The following is an 11,600-nucleotide window of genomic DNA, read 5'->3' as shown; positions in this document are numbered from 1 at the left end:
CCAACCCCCCACACCCCCAAATGAGATTCCAACATCTTCTCTGTTTGGTTTTTTTTTTTTTCCCCCCCGGGTGTGCCGCAGCAGCATCTTCCACAAAGGTGACTCAGGCGTGGCTGACTTCCACCGGGAAGGAATACGCAAGTTAAAACCGGTGTGAAATCGTAAGAGAGCGCCGGCGTTGATATAAATACATCCATCTGCTTTTTATCCCACCTAATCTTGAGCGTGCCCGGGGTCTTTTTTTATAATGCCATCCTATTCCATTTTGCACAGGGGGGGGCGGAGGGGCGCGGCTGCGTTAATGGCCTCAACATTTCCCCCGTCTGATCAGCCAAAAGGCCGCCAAGTGGCAAACGAAGGAGACAAAATGATTTTTGCTCCACATGCGCAAAAACAGCTTTTAATTACCTTCTGAAAAGATGACGTTCCACATGACATCCGTGACCTTTTTCTGAACGGACGCGGGACGCGCAGCCCACCGCTGTTTTCCCGTTACCGTTTCCGCCACGTGGAATGCTCGCGATGTACTCTCTTCATCCATATTTAATCAGGATTACCCGCGCCAGCAAGGTGATGTCTCTCCGCTATTTACTGTGATGGCGGAAACAGTGCGTGGGAGGGGCGTCGGTTTGCGCGAGCCATTTTTGAATTGCACCCAGAATCCGCGTTTTGCTCCCGAATCGACGCGATTCAAAAGCGCGCCATTGCTCCCCCAAAAATGAACAATCCAACAGGGAGAATATCATGTCAGAGCAAGCTAGTCGAACTTCTAAAATGTTGACTGCTTTTGAAAAAAATAGTTGCTTGGCAGGTCGGAGGAGTTTGTATATTTATCGTGGCCAATGCCGACGTCAAGCGACACGAGCGGAGGCCAATTTGGAGCCGATTTTGAGTTGTCTCGACACACGGGAGCCCGTGTCGTGTCGCGCGGCCTCCTCAACGATGTTGCAATTGTTGTCGGAATTGCCGCGCGGCGTGACGCGTCCTACGTCGTCCTTCGATCGGTTCTTCAAGTTCTTTTTGGAGGACAGCCAGTCCATTCCTCCCTCTGCCCACCGTTCGGCAATATGTCTCCATTTTTGTTGTCATTTTTTTTTGCCTTTTCTGAACATAGAAACAAGGCCCATGCACATCACGCCTCCGTCGGCACGATTTGGTCAGCTGCTTGTGGACCGAATCTCGACGGAGGCGGTGACAGCGTGACCGTCGTGAATGACCAAAAAGCGGCGTCGTTCGAGAGGGCCGTTCGTTGGCGGCGCAGAGTCGCGGTTTGGTTTGCGCTATGCCCGACTTGCGCTCCGCTCCTCATTGGACAAAAACATTTTTTTTTTCAATGGCGTACTTGGCACTTGAGTTTGACACGGTGATCTTTGGTGTGCTTGATTCTTTCTTTGGGGAGTTTGGAAATGATTTGAGCAAATGTTTCCTTGTGCTTTCTCGCTGATGCTTATCTCGCTTGACAAATCTGCAAGAACGCTGTCGTCAGTGTTGACTGCTTTCAATCTATTTTGCAAGCAAACGTTCACAACCATCTACCTAAATGATCCGCGCCAGCGAGATAAGAGAGACAAATCGAAGAGAGGCCAAAAAAAAAAAACACTGTCAAAATAACATCTTCATACGAAATCAGTCATCGGGGAAGCGACTTCTAAACAGGGAGGCGACATCAAACGGCAAACGAAAAGTGCCGCGTGTGGCATTGACCAAAAGAAAAGGTGATGAAATTGGGCCCGCAGAGCCGCTGTGAAGACATGCGATGCAAAACATATTTCCCTCCTCCTCTCAACGTTCAAGAGCCTTATCGGATTTGTTCCCAAGCTGTTTTTAAATGGCTTATATCTTGCGTGAAAAAAAAAAAAAAAAAATCAAGGGGAGACAGACAGCCGGTATCGGTCTGTAAAGAAATTGGCCACATTGGGATCCGCGGGGTTTCTGCCCGGCAGCGTCCACAGGTCTCCTTTAAGGAACAAATGGAAGATATTCTCATTCCCCCTCCCCCGAGTCAAGCAGCAGGTGCTGGCAGCACATATTAAGAACAGATATGCGCAGCTTGCCGTGACACCGCCAGCACACGTTTTATTGCGGTGCCGCGCTCATCGACACGGAACGCCTGCCCTCGCGGCCCCCGGAGCTCCGACCCCCGGCGGCTTGCGAATGTCAACCTGCCCGATATGGGCGGTGGGAGAGGAGGGCGGCGGCGGCGGCGGCGACGACGACGCCAATTTACCGCAGCACGCCAACGGGGCCGGAGAGCGATTCGCCGACCCGAGAGCCTCGTGATCGGCACACGGTTGCCGGGAGGTGGGCGGCCGAGGGAACGGAACGTTCGGATGACACGGGAAGCAATGAGACAATAAAGCACGACAAAGGCGATGGCGAGGAGGATGGAGAGACGTGTCGTGTCGTCCCACCAGCGGAGCCGCCACCTGTTTACACTTGAAACAGCAGCAGATCTTAGCAATCCCGGCTGGCCCGCATGCTCTTTTTAACAACTAAATACAATGGATTTTTTTTTTTTTTTTTTGCGCCTGGATTCATGTCGCTGCCCTCCACGTGTATATTTTAGTGAGTTCAAGGGGGTCAGAAGAAGATCCCACCTTTTAGTAGACGCCAGGCGTCTTTGATTGGCACATTTGTGTCCTTTGCCAACACACCCACATCAAGTCCAATTTGAACTCTCGCTGTCTTTTGAGGTTCCCACCTTTCACAAAGTCCAAATATCTTCATGCCGATGAGTGTTTTGACAAAGTTGCCAGTATTTGAATGCTTCACTGATTGTAAACATTCAGACTTCTGAGCAGAGTCTTTCGGGGGGTTTGTTAGCCGCTTAGCTGCTCTTCAGCAGTGAACTGACAATTCCGGCATACGGTTAGCAAAACGTAAATGCTGAGCTGGTGACAAAACGTGAAGGCATCTTGGTTCACGCTTCGTTCGTCTGTTAGCCGCTTACCCACTAGCCAAGCTAACTCACGATACGATCACACGCTTGACAAGAGTTGGAAAACGAGCTGTCAGTCGATCGCAGGGCGCAGAAGATCAGATTCAAGGCGAACTCAGAAAACGTCCAGAGTGACTGAAAAGAGATGGACAGATGCAATTTGTCGGAGTCATGCTTGTGTTCCGTTTGTGACCAACGGGTGGCATTGGAGGATTTCTCCGACGGCAGACTTTTGGTTTTTGTTTGTTGTCCTCCGGTCACCGCTTGCTGCGAGCCAGCGACCGGCAATGCTGTGAAAACGAGAATAACACGGCCGGGAAAACGGAAAGGAAGAACACAAATACAAAATAGAGGCGGACGGGATTTATTTTTGGACTTTGTCATCCTCGGGTAGGAATTAAGCAGCGTGAAAAGCCAAGAAGTCGAAATAGCCCGCTAATCTTGTGGATGTGTGTGTTTGCTTTGCTTGTTGTTTGTCGATGCTTCAGGCACTTTCCAACGCCTCGTTCATCCTCCCGTTTTCTGTCAGCGCTTGTCCTCCAAAGGTTGCGGTCGAGCCGCGGCCTCGCCCGGCCGACTCGGCGTGACAGCTGGGCCGCTCAAACAAAACGAAAAAACCGAAACGACGAGTCCATTGTGCTCGCCTCGCTCGGACATTTTGTTTTCAAGTGCAAACTTTCCTTCCTTCGTCCTCTTCGTGGGATTCCGACGGACTCCTTTTGAATTCGGCTCGTTTCTTACACTTTGGCGGTTCCGGGCACGACTTCGGGATCGTCTCTGCAAATACAGCAGAGCTTTCGCCGCTGCACACAATCATTGTTCGATCATCGACGGCTTTAAAAATGTTTGTAAAGAGTCTCCGTTTTTTTTCCCCTCTCGTCGTATTCAAAACTCAACCACGACAGTCCGAATAAGAGGAAGGAGGATTAGTACCCGCGTCTTCCGCTTGGGGGCAGTAGCGTACAGAGCTTCCGTGGCTATCCGACCCTCATCAAATGCACCTCCAGTGCATCGAAGTGCACGATGACGCATTGTTGGCCCGGAGAAATGGGAAAGGGAACTCGTTGCTCTTCACCTCAGGTTGGAAGCTGACACTTAAAAGCACAATCAAATGACTATGTTGCGGTTCATGCGATGGTGACTCGCGCGTCGCCCCGCCTTCGGCAGCCAAGTTTGAACGTTACAAGACGTCACAGAAAGTACGACGAGTGGGATCGGGAAGATTTGGTCTTCAAGTGAAATACTGTCAAATCTGGGCGATTTGAATCGAACGCAAAGAGGATTCTATTTGCAGGCAGCGGTGACTTGGACTGCCGTCGGGTGGATGTCCGTGTTGATTGGACCTCTCTCAACTGCATTTGTACTGCACGTCGCACCTGACTCTGATATTACCTTGAGCGCACACTGGATGTGTGCGCGTGCGTGTACGTGCGCGCGCGCGAAAGCCGGGTCTCTCTCCCTCATCGCCAGTCTGACGCACAAGAGCAACAGCGGCGGCGGCGGCGGCGGCACCGGCGACGGCGCAGCGGCATCAAGCGACAGAAACAGAAGCACCAACCGGGACGCTTGTCTCTCTCCCCGGGGAGCGCGTGCGTGCGTGCGTGCCCCGGAGCAACATGTTTCCTGAGTGGGGACGCGGAAGCAAGCGCACCGGGGGCTCGACGGCGACGGCGGCGGCGGCGGTGGAGGCGCAGCGGCGGACCATGGCGGCGTCTGGACGGGTCAGGAAGGTGCGGATCTCCTGTTGGATTCTGCTCTCGGCGATGTGCTCCTGCGCCCGGGCTCAAGGTAAAATGTGCAATTTTTTTTTTTGTGAACATTTTTATTTTTGTAACGAAAGTGTTTTGCCGGATGCAAATGAAGTTTGGAAATGCTGCTTGTGCCAGGCGAGACTCCACCGAAAAGCTCGCACAGCTGCCCAATCCAATGAGCTGCGATTGAATGCAAAAGTGCAACAAATACCAAAGAGCTTTCGAAAGGTGCTGGTGGAGGAGTGCGCTGCATCACTCCCTGAGGTCTCCCTAATATTTTGCCCCTCCCATGTCACCAACCAGATGAGCCAAAATGAATGCCACTCTCACCATTAAACGTTGTTGACCATTCAATTTGAGGGGGAGCCGTACCGAATGAAGCGGCCGCTGAGCGTGGTCATTCATCAGTCGAAAAAGATTTTTTTTCCCCCTTCCTAAAATCATATTCACAGCCTGTTTCACAATGTCAACATTAGATTCCTCGATTGCTTAAAATAATGTTTTGCTTCGTTGAGGTTTTTTTTTTTTTTTGCTCACGTGAGATCTATAAAGGCCACAAAGCCGTTTTCTCAGCGAGAAAGCTCAATAAAGCGTCGCTCCGATTGTAGATGGAGCCTCGCTTTCTGCCCAGAGGCCACCTTAATGGCCTCGCAGAAGCGGCCGGAATATTGCGCGCGTACAACTCCGGGCGAATGAAGCGGGGGGGGCTATTATTTGAAAACTAGATTGGATTTTGCCTGATGAGCAATCTTGAAGCAAGGCGTCTCAGAATCAACGACTACATTACGCACGGGCGGTGGATGTGGATGTGACAACACGAACTGCGAGCGGCGCTTCGTGAGCACGGAGAGGTAATGAAATCTCAAATGGGCATGCCGCTCGGGTCATTTCCGGCCCTGCTCTCTTGAGCAATACTCAGTGCGAGGGAAAATCAAGGTGAAGTACAACAAAATGAACCTCGCTTGCAGCGGTTGCCAGAAGTGAAGGTAAGTTTGTTGAGGCTGCGGGCCCGTACGCTCGTTTGGACCTCCAGTGGACCCTCACTGGCTGTTCGAGGATCAACACGCAAGTGTGCGCGTTTGGCTTTTTTGGGACCGTACGTGAGAAGAGAAGAACCGCCCCGTATTCCAAATCGAAGTGGGAGTTTGCGCCACGGAAGCGGTTGCGCTCCACCGCGCACGTTTCCACCCGTACGTTCTACGTGACGCCTTGACTCGAAAGGGGAATTGTGGCAGACCCGCGAGACAGCCGCGCATTTCATTTCTGAGCCGGCCGGAGCATATATTAGTCCATTCAGACAAGAGGTGGCTTGTCTGTGCCTTCCCCTCATTTTCTTTGCCGCTGCCATTCTCGGCGCAGCTAAAAGCGGCATAATCCCTTTGCTTGTTTGTCTTTGAGCAGGTTGCACGGCTCCAAAGTGCTCCCAACCTTATCCGAAAGGAGTCTCAGGCGTCTCTTTTATATTCAGGGCACAGTTCCTCTCGCCGTTATTACCATCCTTTCCTCCTCCCCCCCTTTTTTTTTTTGAAGGTAACACGCCAGTGAGGAACTGTTGCGTGCCTCTGAGCGACTTGACAGGGTTTTTTGCCTTCTTCCCCATAAAGCGGATCCGTTTTGCATCTTTTCGGTTCGCTCGCATGCCCCCCTTTGCCATTCAGCTCTCTGTCTGGTCCTTCCTGGCAGAAGGATTCCCTCTGCGCTCACACGGTCACGACTTCCGCTTCAGTCACGGAGATCTTATCTGCTTCAGAGGTGCGCAGATTTCTTCCTCGGGGGCAATGCATGTTTGCCAATGCAAAATGGCGATGCCTCAAGTCAGCGAGACCTCCTTCCTTGGGAGCAGGGATGGCAAAAATGAGGCACCGGAAGGGGCGGCGCGCTCCCCCGAGGAGCCTGAGGTGGCCTGTGCTTGTTTTCCTGCAGCTTCCGACTGCGTCTGGCACCGTCGACGCTCCAGAGGGCGGCCGACGGGGCCCGCCATGTTTGTCTTGCCTTAAGCGCCTCGCAGCGGGCCATTGTGAGACTCCTTAAGTCCCCCTCCCTCGTCCACGTGCCAGCGATTAGATGTGAGGGCGGGCGGGCGGTTCGCCTGACTCATTGTGGGAAACGCAGAGTAACTCGATCGCTCCGTCGTCGATCGCAGGTCTCGATTCGCCACTGAGTTCCGTAGGTATGCGGGCGGCCTAACCAGAATTTGGGACTGACATACGCAATGCGGTCGCCGAGTCATAATTCGAGTAAATATTTGGGTGAAAAACACTTGTAGGCCATAAATGTAAAGCCTCTTTTTTCCCTTCTGGACGAAGGGCTGTGACCATCTCCGTCCATAGCCGCTATTGTCGACACGAGGACAGCCGAGCGGCCGCCCATTTGAAGTGCCTTGCTCACCCGAACAGCAGCGCTGATGCAATTCAAATGAATTCAAGTTGCCTTTGGCTTTGAAAGCCGCCTCACGTGAAGTTGACTCCATTGAGCAGTCCAGTGGGTTCCGACAAGCTCTGCGAGTGTGTTTTCCAGTTCCACTTCCGTTCTTACCCTTTTACTGCATTTGTCCATGATAGTTGCTAGCATAAAACGGGACCGTCACAACTCGTGCCGGTGACTCAGTAAGCTGTCGTAGTATTGGACGTTTTTCTCCGAGCGTAAAACATATCCAGCGTACGCCCGCTCTGTGCTTGTTGTTGTGTGCCGTACGCCGCTCCACGCGTTCAAATATCCGGTGGAACACCGCGGCTATCGATGCTTTTCGTCAGCCGGTCTGTGCCATTGCATGTGAGTTAGAATTGAGCTAGCAGAAGACCAAGTTGTGTGTGTGTCGGGTTTTTTTTTTTTCCTTGAAATACAAATGGAACCGTTTGATGTTTGCTTTGACAGTAAACTTCAACTGGGAGTGGCAACAAAGGCCCTTTTGGAGAATTCTTCGTGATCCGCTTTGAGTTGAGTTCGCTACCGCCATACCGTGCAAAACAAAACAAAAAAAACAAATAAAAATCAGCCTAACGACGACTCCTACTGTGAAAACCTCCGAAGTCGGATCACATAGCAAAAAGGCATCACTGGCCGGACGATCTCTCGTTTTTAATGCTCGGCTGACAAATCGCGGTCAAGTCTCAGAATGCGTCCAGCGGGTTACTTACTTTAATGCTTCTCGTACACCTCGTTAAAAACGAGCGGTACGTACACGTAATTGTCCCCGACTCGTGTCGACCTGCGGCACCTCACTTTACGCCTTTACCGAGGAAAATGGCGCCCGTTAAGGACAAAAAGGTTTCCACGTGTTTCATCTGTCGTCACGGTTGTCAGTGGGGAAACCTCGACGCTCAGTCTCGGCCCCGGTTCGGATCACGGAATGGCGTGAGGTCGTGTCTTTCTCCACATCTCGGCGACGTGTGTCTCTCCTCGAACCTCCACGGCGTCAAAACCATCCCTTTGCCAAGCGCCCAGTGCGCGCGCGCGCGCATGTTCGGCGGCGCTTATGTTCCCGTCAATTGAGCTTTAATCTCCATCGCCGCATCGACATGCCGCCAACCGGCTGCTGCCATCATTTTCTGGACCGGCGTTATTATGCAGCCTGACAGCTGTCAGCCATTTCCAAATCTGTAAATCTTATGATAATCCAGCGTGCTTACACACCAAAAAAGCATTTGTTTAAAACACTCGCAATCCGCCTGTGATTAAAACTGCCCGCCCCTAATGCAGGCAGCGGATCATCATTCTTGTACACGATGACGCACGCCGACGGACTGGCAAAGGCACCCGCAGCCGGATGGGGGTGGGGGTGGGGGGTGGATTCAATGGGTGCAAAAATTATAGCGCTCCATCAAGAGAAATCGAATACAGTTTGACTGGAATGAGAGGCATCCCCTCGTTCCAACAAAGACTGATGAAACACGCCCACGCCCGCGGGAACCCGAGCCCGAGTCATAGAACGCGCTTGCACGCCTACAAATAGACCATCCCTCCGTGGCACGGCGGCCCCCAGCGGCCTGATTTCAGACATGATGCTCAAGGTTCCAGACTTGCTGGGAACTAGCCGTCCTATAACGTACCGCAGTTACACCGTCTCGCGATGTTGCTGTACAGTAGCTCTTGACGACTTGATGATGGCCTACGATGGTGTGGCAGATTGATCCACATTTGGAATTGAATGGGATTCATGGTCATTGCATGTCACCGCTACCGAGCGCCAAAAGTCACGTCGCCGTTACGGCCCGTTCGAGAGACCCTTTCCAAAATAAACAATGACCGACCGGTGGAGACAGAACGGCAAGTGTGACCAGTCGCTCGGCAGTGCAGCGACTTTCGTACAAAGTAGATGAAACAAAAAATATCTCTAAGGATGGGGGTGAGGCAAAACAGCCCCAAACTGTCCTCCCAGCAGGGATGGATTTGGAAAAAAAAAACCAAAACAAGCCCTGAGCAAGCGACAAGGGGGCCCAACGCAACTGGGGGGTGTGAGACTCCGCGTTGTGTCTGGTTGAAATGCTGCACAGCAGCCTTGTTTCGGAGTTTCTTTTCCGCACCTGGCAATTGAAATCTTGCCTTCAGAACGTGTCCACAGCGTGTGCCGCCACGCGCGTCCGCGTGACACGGGAACACTGTGACAGTTTGGCCGCTAAATCGACTTGGAATTGGAAAATAAACATTCCCTGCTGCTTCCCTTCGAAAGGGCAGCAGTCATTTATCGGGGGCGGCGTCACATGAATGAGTGCAGCAGGAGCGCTGAAATGAATATTCTCCATTTGGGAGAGCGCGTCCGGTTTCGCAACATTTCGAAAGAGCCTGATTGAGGCCGTCGAGCTCATTCCAGTGGAAGGATATGCAGCTGCCCGTCTGTACGGTATTTCCCTTAGCGCCGCCGCGACCGGTTTCCAAATGGCGTCACTTGGGAGCGAGCGACCTGCCTTGCGGGACTTGAAGCCAACGCTTTTTAAGGTGGCCTGAATGCGGTTGCCGTGCACTCTTTACCCTCCCCGCCGTTTGCGCTTCATTGTAGACGTTGACCGCTCCGGGAACAGCTAGCGGCTGGAACGTTGGGCTCCAGTGCCTGTTTTCTTTCTCCCTTCCGCCCGGCTGCAAAGAGCGGCAAGTGGCTCGCTACGCCTCAGGTGAAACGCAGCGGCGGCGCGACTCCCAAATCAGCTCCCCAACCTTGTGCGTCTTCCACGCCGGCCTCCCCCTGTCAGCCCGCTCGCTTGCTTGCCTGCCTTCGATCGGTCTCTCGCTGTCTGAAACGCCGTCGCCGCGTGTATATTCATCTGGGATGCTGTAATCCACCAAGGCGCGACGGTTCGCCGAGGAATCGGTCCAAAATAAAAATAAATAAAATGAAAAATAGCTCTCGGGGCTCGCAGGCGGCAAGCGTGGAAATGAATGAATGAAAAGAAAGGCGGGGGGGGGGCGGTCGGCTGGAATGCATCCGAAAAGGAAGCGGTGCTCCCGACTTGTTTAAGGGTGACAAATGATTGCGATCCCCCTAATTGCGGAGGAACAATACGGCTGCTGCGCTGTCAACACTTCTTAGCGTTAGGAGGCCTTTCATTGGCTTAGCCAAGCAGCAAAACTCTCGACGTCGTTCATCATGGAAATGGAATCAAATGAACTGCAAGTAAGCGGAGGCTTTCGGCATTCGCGCTTTGCCCAACAATGGCCCGACAGCTTCTGATAATGGCGGAAGCGCAAATGGCGGCGCCTCGTACCGCGCGTCCGTCATTCTGCCACATTAGCGACGCCGGCTGCTGAATTTGTCGCTCGCCGCGGAGGGGTTTGCTTGCGCTTGCCTTCTTATTTTCTTGTCACTTGGCACAGCTCAAAGCTGAGCGAGGAAAACGCAAACGTCGCGCAAGCGGCGCTTTGTGGCGACGCTCGAACCCGCTGCCAACGTGCCTCGAGGGACTGGACGAATGCGGGCGGACCTTCCAGCGGTAGTTCGTTGTCACCCTTTCCAATAAAATGGCCGCCAGCTACGGCCGACAATGCAGTCGGAACATTTCTAGAAAACATGAACATGGAATTTAGGATAAAAGAAGAGGTTAGACTGTAAAATCGTCGTCCGCCGCTTCGTTTGTTTCTGCATGAGTGTGTGATCGAGACTTCTAGTGGCCAAGGCAGGCAAAGCAGCAGGCGCGACCCCGTGAAGCCTTCAACCGGCTCTCATTCTTCGTGCTCACCGTTTGTATCGAGTGCAATCATCGACGGTGCTTATTAACTCACTCACTGCCATTGACAAGTATTCTCGTTCATGATGTAGTGTCAGAGGGCACGGGGAGGGGGCATTTCCATTCAGGATTTCAGACGCACATGTTTGGAGCGACAAACTTGGTCACGGAACAAACAAAACTTGTATCTCAAGGCACCAAAGTATGGTGTCGTTCAACGCTTGAGTGCGTTTTCGTCGCGCTGTTTGTGTATGTGTGCTGATTGCTGACGAGCGTGGAGGAAAAAGGCCAACACCGAGGTCAGGGGGGGGCGGTCAGCGTGGGGTTTCAGCTCCCATATCAATTCTCGCCGTGCCTGAAGGAAGGCCGATCGCTCTCAAAACAAATACGTTTGCAACTCTCCCGCGATCGGGAACAAAAGTCTCAGAGAAGCAGTAGCAGAGAGAGGAAATTACCTCCAACATATTGTGGAGAAGGGACTGAGGGGGGGGGGGCACAAAGCAAAGTGTCTCCGCTCATTTGATTTGTCTAATAACATCTCGACAAGGGAGGAAAGACGTTGCGCTGCCTCATCAATGCGTCACTCGAAGAAGCACTCTGAAAATGGTGTCATTACTCTCATCCTTAGGAGAGGAGGAATTGTTTTCCTCGGCGGCGGGCGTTCTTGCACCATGCGTCCGTCTGCAAAACCCCCTCAAGCTGTTCCACGTAAACATTTAGACAACACAAAGACAACTTGAGCAAAAAAAAAAA

General features: G+C 52.5%; 1 protein-coding gene across 1 annotated transcript in view; it reads left to right on the top strand.

Moving 5' to 3' along the window:
- The first annotated feature begins 4,354 nt into the window (after nt 1–4,354).
- Nucleotides 4,355–11,600, top strand: part of LOC109524738 (protein sidekick-2-like) — an 89,669-nt gene continuing 82,423 nt past the window's right edge. The window contains 1 exon segment of the mRNA XM_019884801.1: nt 4,355–4,726. Coding sequence (XP_019740360.1) covers nt 4,555–4,726 — 172 coding nt within the window. The 5' untranslated portion in view covers nt 4,355–4,554.

This window comes from Hippocampus comes, unplaced genomic scaffold (assembly GCF_001891065.2).
Source record: "Hippocampus comes isolate QL1 unplaced genomic scaffold, H_comes_QL1_v1.1 scaffold46, whole genome shotgun sequence".
NCBI classification, from domain to species: Eukaryota; Metazoa; Chordata; class Actinopteri; order Syngnathiformes; family Syngnathidae; genus Hippocampus; species Hippocampus comes.
The sequence above is the reverse complement of the archived record's forward strand: the minus strand, read 5'-3'. Positions and strand labels throughout refer to the sequence as shown.